The following is a 17,432-nucleotide window of genomic DNA, read 5'->3' as shown; positions in this document are numbered from 1 at the left end:
ATTGCCATTTAAACCTGTGTGTGTCACCTTGTGTGTCTGTAACAAGGCCAAACATTCAAGGGTATGTAAACTTTTGATCAGGACCATTTGGGTGATTTCTATTATCATTATGATTTAAAAAGGAGACAAACAACTATGTGATGATAAATGGCTTCATATGATCACTATCCTTAAATAAAATCAATGCCAAAATTTCACAATTTCTGCCAGGGTATGCAAACTTTTGAGCACAACTGTAAGTGAAAAGTTCCATGTTATCCCAGCATGAGCATCTTTTATATTAAATGGAAGTAATGAAATCTGACCTGTTAACATGTTAAAGTAGTTAACATGGTCAGTATAACAAATTTGCTTATATATTTAATGAATTATTTCTGGTTTATATTTATGTCATAACTTTTTAATTTTTCATTTTTTTTTAATGTGTAGATGATTCAGACTGTATCAGTATGCTAAAAGGACAATGGCCTCACAACCATTGAATAGCATGTCTTTTATTGAGGCAAAGAGAAGCTGATGATGTCACAATATACTATATGTCAACGCAACATCTATTGCATAAACAGTTCAAATAATCTTTTTAGAAATACTAATTGTGTGGTACGGTACTGGGCACCACTGTAACAAGTTTGTAAGTGGGGGAAGGAGGAAGCAGGAGACGGCGATTCCAACTCAAAGGCCATTTTTATTTTTCCAACTCAAAAGCTTCCAACACACATGATTGATTCACTAACACACACACAAGTGCAGACCTGGCTCTCTCTCTCTTAACTGGCGTCTGGCTTGCTCTTAATTCCGTCTCCAACTCTCACTGCAATGACAAACAGCTGTTAGAGACAATCATTGCCAGGTTATAATCTTTACAGTTCTCATCTCCTGATCTCGCTCTCCATTCACAAGACGGCGCTCAACCACACCCCCACTACCACAACCACCAAGCACAATTTCTCATACTATTAGTTTTGTGTTTAACCCAATTCACAAATTCACAACTCACAAACATGTCTAGTTAGGGATGGTTGGTTGGAATGGTATGATCCCTGTAGAAATGTATCAAAATAACAACAAAAAATAAGATAAAATTCATACAGACAGACTGACAGCAGGGATCACATGTTGAGGTGTAATAACAACAGAGTAGAAAGTTCTTGAGTAACTGCTGGAACATAACTTTGGTATTTTGGTGAAGTATGATGGCACAATATACCTCAGATGTAAGTTAGTACAGTATTTTTAAGTTGTTGAACAGTTTCAAAATAGTCTCCTCAGGGGGGAATCTGTATACTTCAAACTTGAAAGGTAAAGTTTATCAAGACAAACTTTGACATTGGCTTGACAAAGCCTTGTCAGAAAGTATAAACTAGTTTAAACTAGATAGTTAGATAGTCAGACAGACTGTCACATATGTACAATAGATAGATAGATAGATATAGATAGATAGATGGAAAAAATTAAGAGACCACTCCAAATGTTCAGTTTCTCTGGATTTACTATTTATAAGTATGTGTTTGAGTACAATGAGCTTTTTTGTTTCATTCTATAAACTACTGACAACATTTCTCCCTAATTCCAAATAAAAATATTGTCATTTAGAGCATTTATTTGCAGAAAATGACTGCTGGTCAAAATAACAAAAAAGATGTCGTGTTTTCAGACCATGAATAAGGCAAATAAAACAAGTTCATATTCTTTATAAACAACACAATACTAATGTTTTAACATAGGAAGAGTTCAGAAATCAGTATTTGGTGGAATAACCCTGATTTCCAATCACAGCTTTCATGCGTCTTTGCATGCTTTCCACCAGTCTTTCACATTGCTGCTGGGTGATTTTATGCCACTCCTGGCTCAAAACTTCAAGCAGGAATTCAACGATGCTGTGAGAGGTAAACATTGGAGCGAATGTGGTGCTCTATGGAGGATGATCGCATATTCCAGTTTTTAGGACTGCTTTTTCCACTGGTTTTACTCTGCTAACATTCAGCAAAAACACAGACCATGTTGCAAGAAGGTAAAGAGAAAAAGGCACAACGTTTCCCATCATTTGCTGAGGGCTTGTGTTTACCACTGGACACGAACATGCAGAAAGGTAAAAGTTCCCAGACTGGCTAAAAAGGATATTTATTGACAAAATATTAAATAAGTATAATATGAAAATAGTATATGAAGAAGCCTTTATTCTGTCACACATTATACATATATCCAGTGAAATACTTTTTTTCACATATCCCAGCCAAGCTGGGATCAGAGTGCAGGGTCAGCCATGATACAGTGCCCCTGGAGCAGATAGGGTCAAGGGCCCAACAGTGGCATCTTGGCAGTGCTGGGGCTTGAACCCCCAACCTTCTGGTCAGTAACCCAGAGCCTTAACCACTGAGCATGAAAAAAATAATCTACTTACCTGATGAAAAAGGCATGTAGAAATAAATGTAGGCCACAATATTAGTTAAACCATCATCATAAAATCATGAAGATACACTAAACGAGTCATCACATACTAAAACCATCCCATCAGAACAGTTGAGTATGGTTAGCTAACCGGGCTGAGAACAGTTTATAATCATGCCGTGCTGTACCGTGCTCAAGTGGAAATGCTACTGTGACCATTCCGTACCATGCTCAGAACTGTTCGGCTCGATGGTGAAAAAGCAGCTAAAAATTAGATGAGTAACCACTTAAGTATTACAAGGTGATCGACCTGCAGAACTCTGTGGCACCTGTTCAGTGTTTCCATGCAGATAAGGGGCCCTGTACTCAGTGTCAGAAGAGATTAGGCAGCTGTGAGATATTTAGAAATGTGCACACTAAAAACAGTTATAGGTATGGTTGATCAAGGGTGTATTAATAACCGCTTGTTGAAAAATATATATTTGTTGAAAAATTTGAGACTGGTATGTTACAATGTTCAAGTGTTCTCCATATTTCCATTGTGCCTATTTTCTACTTCTTTTACCTAAACTTTAACTTATTTTTCTGTTAGTTTAAAAAGTGATTGTCATAATACCAAATAGAATGGAAGTTCATTATCCTGAGGAATAGCGAAAGAGGGAAAAAGTAGTCCTTAGAGATTTCTTTGACTGAATCAAGAAAAAGATAGGTAATAGGTTAATAATAAGATGACAGGGGCAACAAGATAGATGTGAGGAGTTTAAAGCTTTGCTTGTGTAACAGGAGCCAGCTGGTATGTGATAGCTGTACCGAATGTGTAAACCTCACTCCCCTGGCCTCAAGAGGCGCACTAGCGACTGACACCAGGGGCTTTAGCCTCCTCATTAGCACACCCACCTCCCATGCTGGAGACCCTAGTTCGAATCCCACTTGGAATGGGTCAAGCCCCTGAGTACAGGAATTCCCTCATCTGCATCATCATGACATGGGGCCACCATCAACAGCCCTGGCACCACCTCTCCAGCCATAGCACTGCACATCACACACCACAACACCACTTTGCAGGACCCATCCACACACATTACCCTCAATACATTTTTTAAACCAGGCCAGTTGGTTCCCAGAATTAGTGGATGGGTGAGGAGGGAATTAACCGTGGCCTCGACTCTATGCCTTTTCCCCCTGAATCGTATCTCAGTGGTAACCACCGGATACTTGTGAATGTCACCATGCACACACCTCACCCTCACCTGTTTATTCTTACCCAATGCCCCACCTTGCACCAAGCATTGGTGGATAGAGGTTTGGGAACAACCTGAATCCACCAAAGCTTGATGTATATGCCCTTTTGGTGGGGGAGAGTGACACACATGGGGTGGAGAGAGAGCAGAGAGAGAAGAGGGAGAAGAAGAAAAAAACACTGTATCGCTGCCTCCTGGAAACGCCGCCATGTAGTCCTCTGCCAGCTGGACAGCCTCTTCCAGTGATGCTGGGTGGTGGTACTGGACCCACTTGGATAGTTTTCGAGGAAGTTGGGAGACAAACTGCTCCAGTACCACCAGATCGACAACCTCCAAGGTGCCACGGGTTCCCTCCCCCAGCAACCATTTCTGGCAGGCATCCCGGAGCTGGTGGGTAAAAGCGAACGGGTGGCCGTACTTCCCGAAGCTCAGGGATCTAAAGAGCTGCTGACTCTGCTCGGGGCTACGACCCACCAGTTGCTGGATGGCCTTCTTTAGGTGTTGGTAGTCAAGGAGGCTGGCGGCGGGAAGTTGTTGTGCCACAAGCTGCACCTCCCCGGAGAGTAGGGGCCATAAGCAGGCCGCCCACTGGTCAGGAGGCCACTTCCATACCTCCACCATCTTCTTGAACAAATCTAGGAAGGACTCTGTGTCATCATTCGGCCCCATCTTCATCAGGGCAGTGGGTGGGGTGGGTTCCGGGGAGGTCGTAGCGCCAGTCCCCTCTCTGGCGATCAGGCTCTGGATCACCTGCCAGTCCTCCGTTTGTGCCTGGAGCAGGACTTGAAAATGCTGTTCCTGCTCCAGGAGGGTTTGATGCTGATTTTGCTGGATGCTGACGAGGGTCTTGAAGACTTCGCCCAGTGGTACGGACTCCATAAAAGCATTCTCCTCCAAAGCCGGGTTTTTGGCACCACTGTGAAAGATCCAAATTCATGGGCAATGGAGGAGTCAGGAGACAGCGAACAGTTGAATATTTATTCACACACTTCAGATTAATACAAACAAAGAAACAGCTCTTAGTGGCCAACTCAAATAGGGCTTTCAATATACACAGTCTCTGGCTATTGCTGCTGGTCCTTCATACACTATTGCTCTGAGCCACTCTCTCTCCTCGTCTGATGCTCTGGCGAGCCTTATCAGGTCTCCCTCCACCATCACTATAATGAGAGACAGGTGTTAGAGTAATTACAGCCCAGGTGACGAGCCTTACCACTTTCCCTCTCCCGCAGACAGACACATGACCACTCCCCCCATGCTACAGGAGGTCTACAGTAATCTGCTCAAAAATTGTGAGTTCCACTCAGCCTGACTGCATTTTAATAAAACCGCATTACTCAAGCAGCTTATCACAGTGTTAGATACAAAAAATTATGTGTCACTGTTCCATCGGGGGGTCATACCCTGTGCAAAAGATTATCATTTATAATTTTTGACTTCTGAGAACCATCGCAGACAAGGAAGTGCATGAATTTGGAGACTGTAAGTATTAAATAAACACTGGAATGTTTGTATGATGAATTATTGTGATTTAAAGATGATTTACTACTTTTCATTATGCTTTTATTGAGCTCATGGCCGTTTCTTATAATAATGATTAAAATAAATAAATAAATAAATAAATAACATGCTGGTGACTAAAGATTAAGATTGCTCTTTTTTATTTTATTTTTTTTAAAGATGAGTTTACAGTAAATAACAATTTAAACATAAATGTTTGGGGATTGTAAAAGAGACATTAGTCTGAAGGGGAGGATTTACCCATGTCTCTTCAGCCTATTGATGAGTTTAATACATTTACTAGCAATTGTTATAGTCAAAAGGTAATCAAAGCGTTTTTAGTCATGTGCATTTATTCTGGTTATGTTATAATTACGAATGTTACATGTCATTTGTGTATTTGTCCTCTGAGGTGTGACTGAGGGTCTGACCCATGTCATGAATGCTGTTAACAGTGCTTTCTCATTTAGCCCGGCTCCCGGAGAACAAATATACATCTGTATAAGACCTGAGTCCCAGTGAGTGTGTCTCAGCCTTGAGAGAAAAGATGTTGTGTTCTGTCTTATGATGTCATTGGAGGGATTATTTGTAGTCTTGAGAATCATGTGACTAAGTCAGAGGAACTGGACGCCAATTTATCTAAAGAGAAGACTCATTTCTGACCTATTTCTGTTTACCAACTTGACTTAGTGTTTCTTTTGAATTATTGCATTTACACAGTTAAACAGAACGTCATGTTTGTAAGATTTCTAGAATTGGCTGTACTGTTCATCTATCAGATCTCCGTACTCATAAGAGATGATGTCAATTAATTTGCATATGCCTATAATTACTGTTGTTTCTGTAATCTAAGTTCGTTTGAGGTTAGATCCTCAACTCATTTTCTGTTTCTGTCTTTTGCCTTTGGAAATGTGGAGAATTTCATTACACTCTCTCTCTATTGATTGAAACTTCAGCTTTGACTCTTGGTCATCATTGAACAGACTGGTCTTTTTACTGGGTATAACTGTATTTCCTTACAAGACAAAGGTGAAACCAATTGGGAAAAAATGTCTAGATAAAATTCTATCTTGTAACTTAAGTCTGACAAGCAAACCTTGAATGTGAAAACATGTTAAGATATTCATGATAATTTATCCATTTACTATGGAAGTAGTGTTTGATATAATTCCAGATGAATTTTAAACCCTTCAAGTTTTTATGTGGCTTTATGTTTATATTCTTTGAGGTTTTAGATGAAGCCAGAGAAATAAAGGAAATAAAGTAAGAAAATCTTTAGTTCTGATGCGGGGGTTCAGTCAAAAGGTGTTTTTGAGAAACCAAAAATTAAAGTGAAGGATTTTTTTTTTTTTTGATGAAAGATGAAATTGATCCTTAGGCCTACATAGGAAATTCAGAGAATAAAACAGTGTACAATATTAAATTAGAAGTCTAAGTCAAAGTCTTGATGTCTAAATGAAAGAAACAATGTTAAATTGTTTTGGAGAATTGTTTGTCTTGCCTTTGTTTTGCTTTTCCTATGTGTTTAAGTCTGTTCACAGAAATATAACCCTGCTGAAAACATGACTAGCTGTTGAAACTGTCGCCGAACCCAAAGTCTGAAATGAAAGAAGGGAACATCTATGCCGTGTTGTGAGTGGGAGATGTAGAGAGCCTCTTCCATGGGGACTGGAATTTAGGTTCCAGCATGTTCATGGGGAGGTGAAGAGACTAGTGTGACCCGCAAGGGAAAAATGCGTCTGCATTCTCATCTCCTGTAGTGATCTCACTTAGACCACTGTGAGGTTTTTGAACCTCACATCACAATGGTCTAAAATGGTGGAGTGAAGGGAGACTGGTTTACCCCAGTTTCTTCGGCCTATTGATGAATTGAACACATACACTAACAATTGTTATAATCAAAAGGTAATCATAATCTTCTCAACAATATGTATTTATTCAGGTTATGTTATAATTGTAAATGTTACAGGTCATTTGTATATTTGACCTCTGTGGGGTGACTGAGGGTCTGATTTATGTCAGGAATGCAGAAACAGTGCTTGCTCATTTAACCCAGCTCCCAGAGAACGAATATACATGTGAGTTGTAATTAGAAATTTAGTTCTCGTCTTAGGGATTTTGAAAAAATAAATAAAAATAAAAGTAATATAAGTTTGTAGAATAACAAAGCCACCATAATTAAATGTTAGGGAAAATAGTGTGATTTGTTCACATATGGTCTGGGTTTTGGTCCTCATATAGGCTATAGTGATGTATTTCACCAACACTTTTCATAGTTTCCCAAGAACTATAACTATAGAACTATATTTGATCACCATTATCAGTCCCACCTGTTTACAAACACCTCCACTGGCTATCGACGTCATAAATCGTAGGTCATCTGTTTTTTATTTTCAGTTATCTGTACTCTGCTGTCCAAAAATTGTTGCTGAGGTCGCATTTTCCATAGATTTCACATGTCTTATGTAACTTTCCTAAATGGCTGTGTAGTGTGTAAGATGCTTGTGTTGGGATTAGTTTAATAGGATTAAAATGTTTATTGAAGCACATGTAGTCTATATTTTTTGAACAAGCCATTGACACCAGATTTGCTTTTGCTGAACTGTAACCTTATTCTCTGTTAACAAGATATTTCCTGTCATATTAACTCATGTGAACAGTAATTCCTAAATCTTACACCTAATTACTGGCTCAGTACTGTTCTCTGTATTCATTGCAGTGATTTTCCTACAACCATTATTTTTGTTGTTTAGTATTTTTTAATACTAAATTAATTTGAAATAGATATATTTGTAGATAAAGGTCTCAGCTAGCGAACCATGTAAGGGAACAGGTTTTTATAAAAACGCTTTTTCTGACTTTTTCTTGACAATTCATAACTTACATCTTACTGTGATTTGTGTCATCAGACACACTAAAAAGCATGCTATATTAATTTGATCCATCTAACAAGAGTGTAAAGTCTTTAATTATCTAATAATAGTATTCAGTAAAGGAGTTAAGTGATAAAATTAATTCTATACATTTTTCTGTTTTCACACTAGTCTGAAAATTCTGACTGAGTTGACAAAATTGAATATTTTTCCATCTTGACCATGTGTTGTACTCTGGGGCCATTTAGAGTTTTTCCTCAGTTGAAGTTGCCCCTATAACCTAAACTAAAATGCCAAAATTATTCCACAATTCTTTACAGAAATAACCATAATGGGAATGATGTTGTTAACATATTGAAGTGACCACAGAGACTTAAACATTGTGTGTTTAAAACATAAAAAAATATCAAACTTACCAAACCACGTGTCCTACTGTTGCATCTACCATGAGCAGGAAGTGGGAAAGAGGTACTTAGAGTTATAGACCATGACATTGTCTGATTTATTCAGGATTATAAAAAAATCTGACACTTAGTTGACACAAAGTGAGGATTCAAATTTGATAGACAGTTTTTTATGGAAAATATAATTTAAAGTTTACTTTATGTATTGTTTGATATCATACAGGTCCCTAACTTTCATTTGATATTCATATGTATGAATATGTTGCATTTTGAAACACTTTGTTTGGTAGTTTAGCATTGTGACTTCTTGCTGTGAACAGGTTAAGTTACATATGCTTCCAAGTAGAGCAGGCATTAAAAAAAGTCTAATGAAAATATTTAAAAATATAAGTAATAAATACCCTGAGTGTAAACATTTCCTTTAGATTTAACTATTCCAGTATTTTTATTTTATTTGAACAAAAAGATGACTTTTGTATGTAAGACAGGTTTTGTCCCTTATCTCAAGAATCGGTGATTTGTTAGATTCAATTTAACAGTAGTTGCAACAGTAGTTATGACCAAAGACAGTGTTACTAATTACTGGTATTGAAGTGGGAATTCAGTTGTTGGCTGTGTTCTCCAAGCACTGTTAAACATTATGTTAAAAGAGAATGGATGAAGGGGAATCAACTATTTCATGTGCTTCTTTAGACTAAAGAGAACTAGTTTTGGACATTTTTGACCAAGCAACCAATGAAGGGTACAGACCTCAGCATCTCTCTCTTTTTCTTTTTCATTGAACTGGATATTTATGGAGTTTTTATATTTTCTAAATTCTTTCTCATGTCTTTGCTGCTGTATCTTGAAGAGAAACAAAATGGTTTCCTCCTAAAGAAAACCACCATCATCTGGGTGAATGGAGCTGCCCCAGTAAGACATTGATTGTACCTGTAAAATTGTTACTGCGGGCGTCATATAATCAATATTTATTGATTTGTATTTTCATAATGGATTTTCATAGTTTAATACTGAAAGTCTTATTGTCCTTCTCACTTTTAGGGCTTTGCCACCATGGCATGTCTCAGAATATGGATCCAAAGGGCTACTATATTCACAGATTTGACCGCAAACTTGTAAGTTACATGTTCAGCAGTAAAGGCCAAGATGCAATGTTAATAACCTGTTTCTTGTAATAAATAACTTATACTTTTATAATGGTGGAGCATTCTCACAGAAACTGAGGATGGCCCAACATTTTTTTAAGCAGTTATGTTCTAAGAGGCTTTAAATCTAATAATTTATGCAGACCCTTCTAAATTGTTTTAATTTGGTGTAGTTCTGTTTATTTTTCTGTAGTTCAGATTAGCACCACAACATGAGATTTTTCTTTCTTTCTCCCTATAGATACTTTGCAGTGGTAATTTATAAATTCTTCACCCTATTGCTGGAAGAGTGTGGAGGAGAAGAAGCATTTCTAAAGTACTCTCAAGCAAAGAATAATACATTGATGATCAGAACTGGGTCTTGCTGCTGTTGTTACCTTTGCCTGCCCAAAGTATCTATTACATGGTAAACATAGCTCACCTGAGCTCAGTCCTGTTTAGGCAATGATTAGTATTTCCTTTTCTCAGCAAATGTAATATTTGTTACAATTTGCATTTTTATCATGTCAAATGCTACTGCTACTGGCACAAAGATTCATTACTCTGCCATTTGTCATATTCCAACAATAATAACTAATGCCATTGCTTTGCAACTAATGCAGTGTTTTTAACCCAGGTGTGTGTTATTTTGGATGAAGGCTGCATCTCTTCAGTTTGCTATTCTCAAGACTGTTTTCTGTGATCTCAATTGTACAGTACAGGTGCATCTCAATAAATTAGAATGTCGTGGAAAAGTTCATTTATTTCAGTAATTCAACTCAAATTGTGAAACTCGTGTATTAAATCAATTCAATGCACACAGACTGAAGTAGTTTAAGTCTTTGGTTCTTTTAATTGTGATGATTTTGGCTCACATTTAACAAAAACCCACCAATTCACTATCTCAAAAAATTAGAATACATCATAAGACCAATAAAAAAAACATTTTTAGTGAATTGTTGGCCTTCTGGAAAGTATGTTCATTTACTGTATATGTACTCAATACTTGGTAGGGGCTCCTTTTGCTTTAATTACTGCCTCAATTCGGCGTGGCATGGAGGTGATCAGTTTGTGGCACTGCTGAGGTGGTATGGAAGCCCAGGTTTCTTTGACAGTGGCCTTGTCTCTTTTTTCTCATTTTCCTCTTGACAATACCCCATAGATTCTCTATGGGGTTCAGGTCTGGTGAGTTTGCTGGCCAGTCAAGCACACCAACACCATGGTCATTTAACCAACTTTTGGTGCTTTTGGCAGTGTGGGCAGGTGCCAAATCCTGCTGGAAAATGAAATCAGCATCTTTAAAAAGCTGGTCAGCAGAAGGAAGCATGAAGTGCTCCAAAATGTCTTGGTAAATGGGTGCAGTGACTTTGGTTTTCAAAAAACACAATGGACCAACACCAGCAGATGACATTTCACCCCAAATCATCACAGACTGTGGAAACTTAACACTGGACTTCAAGCAACTTGGGCTATGAGCTTCTCCACCCTTCCTCCAGACTCTAGGACCTTGGTTTCCAAATGAAATACAAAACTTGCTCTCATCTGAAAAGAGGACTTTGGAACACTGGGCAACAGTCCAGTTCTTCTTCTCCTTAGCCCAGGTAAGACGCCTCTGATGTTGTCTGTGGTTCAGGAGTGGCTTAACAAGAGGAATACGACAACTGTAGCCAAATTCCTTGACATGTCTGTGTTGATGCCTTAACCCCAGCCTCAGTCCATTCCTTGTGAAGTTCACCCAAATTCTTGAATCGATTTTGCTTGACAATCCTCATAAGGCTGCGGTTCTCTCGGTTGGTTGTGCATCTTTTTCTTCCACACTTTTTCCTTCCACTCAACTTTCTGTTAACATGCTTGGATACAGCACTCTGTGAACAGCCAGCTTCTTTGGCAATGAATGTTTGTGGCTTACCCTCCTTGTGAAGGGTGTCAATGATTGTCTTCTGGACAACTGTCAGATCAGCAGTCTTCCCCATGATTGTGTAGCCTAGTGAAACAAACTGAGAGACCATTTTGAAGGCTCAGGAAACCTTTGCAGGTGTTTTGAGTTGATTAGCTGATTGGCATGTCAAAATATTCTAATTTTTTGAGATGGTGAATTGGTGGGTTTTTGTTAAATGTGAGCCAAAATCATCACAATTAAAAGAACCAAAGACTTAAACTACTTCAGTCTGTGTGCATTGAATTTATTTAATACACGAGTTTCACAATTTGAGTTGAATTACTGAAATAAATGAACTTTTCCACGACATTCTAATTTATTGAGATGCACCTGTATGTAAATGGAAACTTTCACCCTTCTAACGTGAGCCTCCCCTTCTAAAAGCTTATATCCACAAACCAATCCATATTTTTATATCCATTTCTCACAGTCTGGCCTGTGTCTTTGGTACACATTGCCTCGCCTAAATGCATCTTCCATGCAATGATTGTTTACGCACAGTTGGAGATCACAGGAGCTGCTGTCTGGATAAACCCATTCCTTGGAGTCCTGACCATTATTGCTCTGTTGCCTGTGGGCATCATGTTCAGTCATCTAAAACAGACTCTATGCAGTTGCAAGATTGTTCCCAAGTATGCTATGTACCAGGTCAGCTTTGCTTCATTGACTCACCAAAGCTCCACTTATAACTGACCAGACAGTTCATTCAATACAGTGACATTCTAGAGAATTGTGTGCTTCCATATAGTGTACAAAGGTCCCCAACTTGATCTCTGTATGTCTCATTTCAGCTGATTCTGGTACTCAGTCAGTTGCAAGCAGCTATAATCAACATCCTTTCCATGAAGGGGTTCATTGCTTGCTCACCACCTTTCTCTTCCATTGCACATGGCTCTAGTAAGTTTGTTACTCACACACCAACCCAATCTCATTAACATTTTTACATATTTTACGAGTTGGCTATTTCGTATAATTTCGTATGATTTCTTTCGTATGATTTCGTACGATTTTATCATGTGCAAATGCCCGGATGTGTAATGCAGAAATAAGTGCAAGTTCAGCGAGTGAGGTGTCAAGGACATGCTTATCAATATTGTGCCCTTACCCAAACCCCTTATCTAAACCTAACCGATCAGTAGAGTGTGTAAACATGACAGGAAGCTGTTGTGTGTGACAGAAGCAAGTAATTGTCGTGTATTGCAATGTCCAGCGATGTCATTCGCTGAAGTGAATGTTGTACGATATCATATGAATTAGCCAAATTTAGAAAAGTCTCATTCTCAGTCCTTACAATTTTGCTGTGAGAGTGTGTTGCACACACACACACACACACACACACATACAAAACCATAAGTGAATATAATTAATTGATGTAAATATAGCTCATTCAGTTATTTACTTTCTACCCTCTTTGTTGGTGACTCTCTTAAGTGCTGCACCAGCAGATGATGATCATGGAGATGTTTATCATCACACTCATGGCCTGAATACTGTACAGACACACCTACGAGCCCTTTACCCTGTGGCCACCTGAGAATGAGAATGATTGCAACACAAGAATCAGCTCTGTAACTACAGGGGAGCATGTGGCCTGAAAGAAAGAAGGAAGAACATGGGAGGCAGAATATGATATATATGCTGTATATATATTTGTGAGAGGTTTACATAGTAACATGTATTGTTGCTAAATATCAATGATATCAAGTGTTAGTTGCAGAAATACAAGAGCAAAAATCTAATCATATTAAAGATAGAACGCTATGACCTTTTGGGTGGTCCTCACAAGGGAAATGGCATATTAAATGATGTTTTTTGAAAATGTAAAAATGCAAAAAGGTTTCTGTGAGGGTTAGGTTAAGGGGTAGGGTTAGGGTTAGGGTTAGGGGATAGAATCTATGGTTTGTACAGTATAAAAAGCATTATGTCTACGGAGGGTCCTCACAAGTATAGCATAACCAACATGTGTGTGTGTGTGTGTGTGTGTGTGTGTGTGTGTGTATGTGTATGTGTGTGTTTCTGTGTCTGTGTGTGTGTGTGTGTGTGTGTGTGTGTGTGTGTGTGTTCAAAATTCACATGGCTCAAAAACCTGAAGGGTCACGTTTTTGTAATTTTTAAAAAGTATATGTAATTTGTGTAATAATAACATATAAACCTGTACTGACAAATAGCAAATTGTTGTTTGATTTTATGTTTACTCTTGTTTAATAAAAGTGCAAAGAAGTGTAAATGAGTGTAAGCTGGTGCTTAATACACTTAAAATTAGATTTTCATCAAAACATTTAAGAAGTACCCTAATCCAAAGTAATCAGATTAGATCTAAAGATTTTTACTGATTATAATTATAGTTGTTTCTTTTGTAATTACTACCAGATTATATTTCAGAAATAATCTACCCAATATTGTGTGTATATATATATATATATATATATATATATATATACACAGATACATTTTTATGTTGTAATTTAATTAAGTTTTTATATAAAAGGGTATTCTAGACTTTCAGTAATTTCCTCTGGTCAGGCTCAGGCACTTGAACTTTATTAATTATAATTTGATTATTTGCACAATAGCAAGAAAATGAACAGCCAGCCTATCAGGATGGAAATAAAGACCTAAAGTTCTATCAGTGATAGATGAGTAGGGACATTTTATGCAAGGCATTAAAAAAATTAATTGATATTAAATCTTCATTACAGTCAACACAGTTTAGAGATTCAACATAAAAGCGTCAAAGATGGCAAAGGAGGAAGCTGGGTCCGGCTTGACAAACACGTAGACATTTAATAAACACATAAAGAGACACAGAGACACACACACACACACACACACACACACACACACGCTGGTGCAGCTATCATTATGAGGACTCTCCATAGACATAATGATTTTTATACTGTACGAACTATAGATTCTATCCCCTAAACCTAACCCTCACAAAAAACTTTCTGCATTTTTAAATTTTCAATAAAACATCGTTTAGTATGTTTTTTAAGCGATTTGAATTATGGGGACACTAGAAATGTCCTCATAAACCACATTTATAGCATAATACCCTTGTAATTACCAGTTTGTAACCTACAAAAAAAGTCCTCGTAAACCACTTAAACCTGCTCACACACAGACACACACATGCACAGGCACACGCACACACGCACACACAAAATCACTGCATTTCAGTTGCAGTTTTACTTGGGTGATTCTCACAAAACCAGAAAACGTCCTCAGCCTGTTTTACTCCAAATTAAAATGTATATACAGTACTGTGCAAAAGTTTTAGGCACTTGTGAAAAATGTTGCATAGTGAGGATGTCATCAAAAATAATGCCATAAATAGTTTTCATTTATCAATTAACATCATACAAAGTCCAGTAAACATAAAAAAGCTAAATCAATATTTGGCGTGGCAACCTTTGCCTTTAAAACAGCCCCAATTCTCCTAGATACACCTGGACACAGTTTTTCTTGGTTGTTGGCAGATAGGATGTACCAAGCTTCTTGGAGAATTCACCACATTTCTTCTATCTATTTAGGCTGTCTCAATTGCTTCTGTCTCTTTATGTAATCTCAGACTGACTTGATGTTCAGTGGGGGGCAGAAAATAAGTTAATCTCAAGGGTCCTATGCCATATTTTTACTTTAATAAGGTCATAATAAACTGAGATTATTGCTTCTTCAAGGACAACAGCGGGCAGTCACGTGCACTTCATATTTATCAGCACACTTGGTCGTGATTGGTTAATGTTGTGTCTATACTATACACCTATATACAGAATGGCAGAAGGTCTGGCAGTTTACTAATTCTTTACTTAATTTTATTAACCTACTAAGTTATTTTATTGAGTTTACTTGCATGCAGACATATAAACTGTAGTGTACCGTAGGTTCAGTTTGAATAACTTTGATTTGCTTTTGTGTCTTTTCTATTATCTCCTGATTATTTTAGTGTGTTACTGCACCCAGAGCCGCTGAGCTCAGCGCAAGCCGCGTGGCAAAAATAGGCTCAAAGGTGGGCATTTTTCACACTGACCACAGTATGAGGCGTTTCATTAAAAGGTGTGGTGAACTTGTCTGTCTTGTCCCACCTAATCAGAACCTGTCTCCAACAGCTACATCTGAGTACGCTGTGTAGCTAATCTTCATAAAGTTTGTATTTTCCTTTTTCTCAGCATCATTTTCCTGAAACTCAAGGTCAGTTGTGAGATTTTGGTAACTTGACTCTCATCCTTCTTTTAAAGCTGCACTAACTTAACTTTGTGCTCTCTAGCGACATCTGTGGTTGAAATTTAAAATAGCAAGCAATTTGTGGAAGAACACTTTATGTCAGTCATGTTTCGACACTGCTCTTCTGGTGGATGAATCTGATTTGAGCTTACCTGGATATCACCTGTGTGTGATCATGACTGGGAGAAATTCAGAGCTGGAGTCGTAACATGCTATTTTCATGTTGATATTATTTTGTTAAACAATTAAACATTTAAAAATGAAAAAAATTACTTGCTTTGGTGAAGATAAACAGCACTCTCATTTACATATTTTGAATTAATTAATTTTACACATCTAGCACTTTTCTGACACTACATTCAAAGCGTTTTTTACATAGAGAACAGGGGACTCATCACCAGTTACCACCAGTATATTTTAAAATGATTCAGTAGTTCGCAAGTTAATGTAATCCTGCTATGAGGATAGTGTAAACGTGTTTGGCTCGCTGTCCCTGGAGGAGGGCTCGAGACTTAACCTGTGCTCGAATACCCCCTGGACATGTTGAGTTATTAATGAATAGATGGGAGGAGTTGGGGTGGTGGAAGGATGCTGGAGGAATCATCGCAGCATGGATATAAGCAGTTGTTTATATACACTTACTCTGGCGATGTGATTGGTCTTATTAAATGAACATGCTCTTCCCGAACTTTGTTATGAAACTCCATTTATTCAAGTGTTTTATGTATTAATGTTTGTATTGTAATACATTTATCAATTTAAGAGGTGAAACTCGTGATATGGCTGATACGCGTTCAGTGGAAGAATTATTATTTTTACATCCAGTGTTAATCTCGTCAATGAAATCACTGACAAAAACATCTCGGTTACGTACATAACCTCAGTTCCCTGAGATGAAGGGAACGAGACATTACGTTTATTAATGCATATGGGGAGTGCCTTCTTACACGACCTGGTTGAAACCTCCCTACAATAACGCCAATATTCTAATATTGGCTATGGTGTTTGAGCCCCGCCTGTTTTGCGAAACTGTCCACTATAAAAACAGATGCACAAACACCATTTCCTCAGAATTTCTGTAGCGTAAGTATATATATTTGGCCAATGAATAGCAAGTGCTCTAAACATAGAGAACTTGTGAAGAGAGAGACGTTACCTCTAGGTTGTAAAACCTTGCGAATTTGTTTAGAGGAGACCATCCTGCTGCAAAACATACAGTATGTCTTGTAAGGACACCATTCGTTCATGCCCATGAGGAGGCTATGCCTCTAGTTGAGTGTGCTTTAACACCAATTGGGCAAATCTTACCATGTGACTCATAAGCCAGGGCAATTGCATCGACAATCCAGTGAGAAAGTCTTTGCTTGGAGACGGACATTCCTTTCGTGCATCCTCCATAGCATACAAAGAGTTGATCAGACACTCTGAACTGGGGTGTATGCTCAACGTATGCGTGTAGTGCCCGCACAGAGAATGACAAATGCAATGATTGTTCCTCATCCGAATTAAATGGAGTAGGGAAGAATGCCTGAAGGTGAACCACCTGCGCTCTGAAGGGCGTGGTTAGGACCTTAGGCACATAGCCTTTTCTGGGTTTGACTGTGGCTTTTGAAAGTCTGGGGCCAAACTCCAGACGTGAATTGTCAGTTGATAGTGCATGCAGGTCATCGACCCACATTACTGAGGCCAGCGCCAGCAGTAGTGCGGTCTTAACGGAGAGCATGCGCAAATCAACAGAG

At 38.2% G+C, this 17,432-nt stretch overlaps 1 protein-coding gene across 1 annotated transcript; it reads left to right on the top strand.

The window, feature by feature from the left end:
• Positions 1 to 9,231: 9,231 nt before the first annotated feature.
• LOC127430907 (organic solute transporter subunit alpha-like) lies at positions 9,232 to 13,307 on the top strand. The gene is made up of 7 exons (XM_051681048.1): positions 9,232 to 9,318; positions 9,448 to 9,521; positions 9,793 to 9,957; positions 10,248 to 10,252; positions 11,900 to 12,117; positions 12,261 to 12,366; positions 12,901 to 13,307. The coding sequence occupies exons 1-7, from the start codon at positions 9,232 to 9,234 to the stop codon at positions 12,954 to 12,956; spliced, it is 711 nt and encodes a 236-aa protein (XP_051537008.1). The 3' UTR covers positions 12,957 to 13,307.
• The last annotated feature ends 4,125 nt before the right edge of the window (positions 13,308 to 17,432 follow it).

The sequence above is a fragment of the Myxocyprinus asiaticus genome, chromosome 40, assembly GCF_019703515.2.
Source record: "Myxocyprinus asiaticus isolate MX2 ecotype Aquarium Trade chromosome 40, UBuf_Myxa_2, whole genome shotgun sequence".
Lineage (NCBI taxonomy): Eukaryota > Metazoa > Chordata > Actinopteri > Cypriniformes > Catostomidae > Myxocyprinus > Myxocyprinus asiaticus.
The sequence above is the reverse complement of the archived record's forward strand: the minus strand, read 5'-3'. Positions and strand labels throughout refer to the sequence as shown.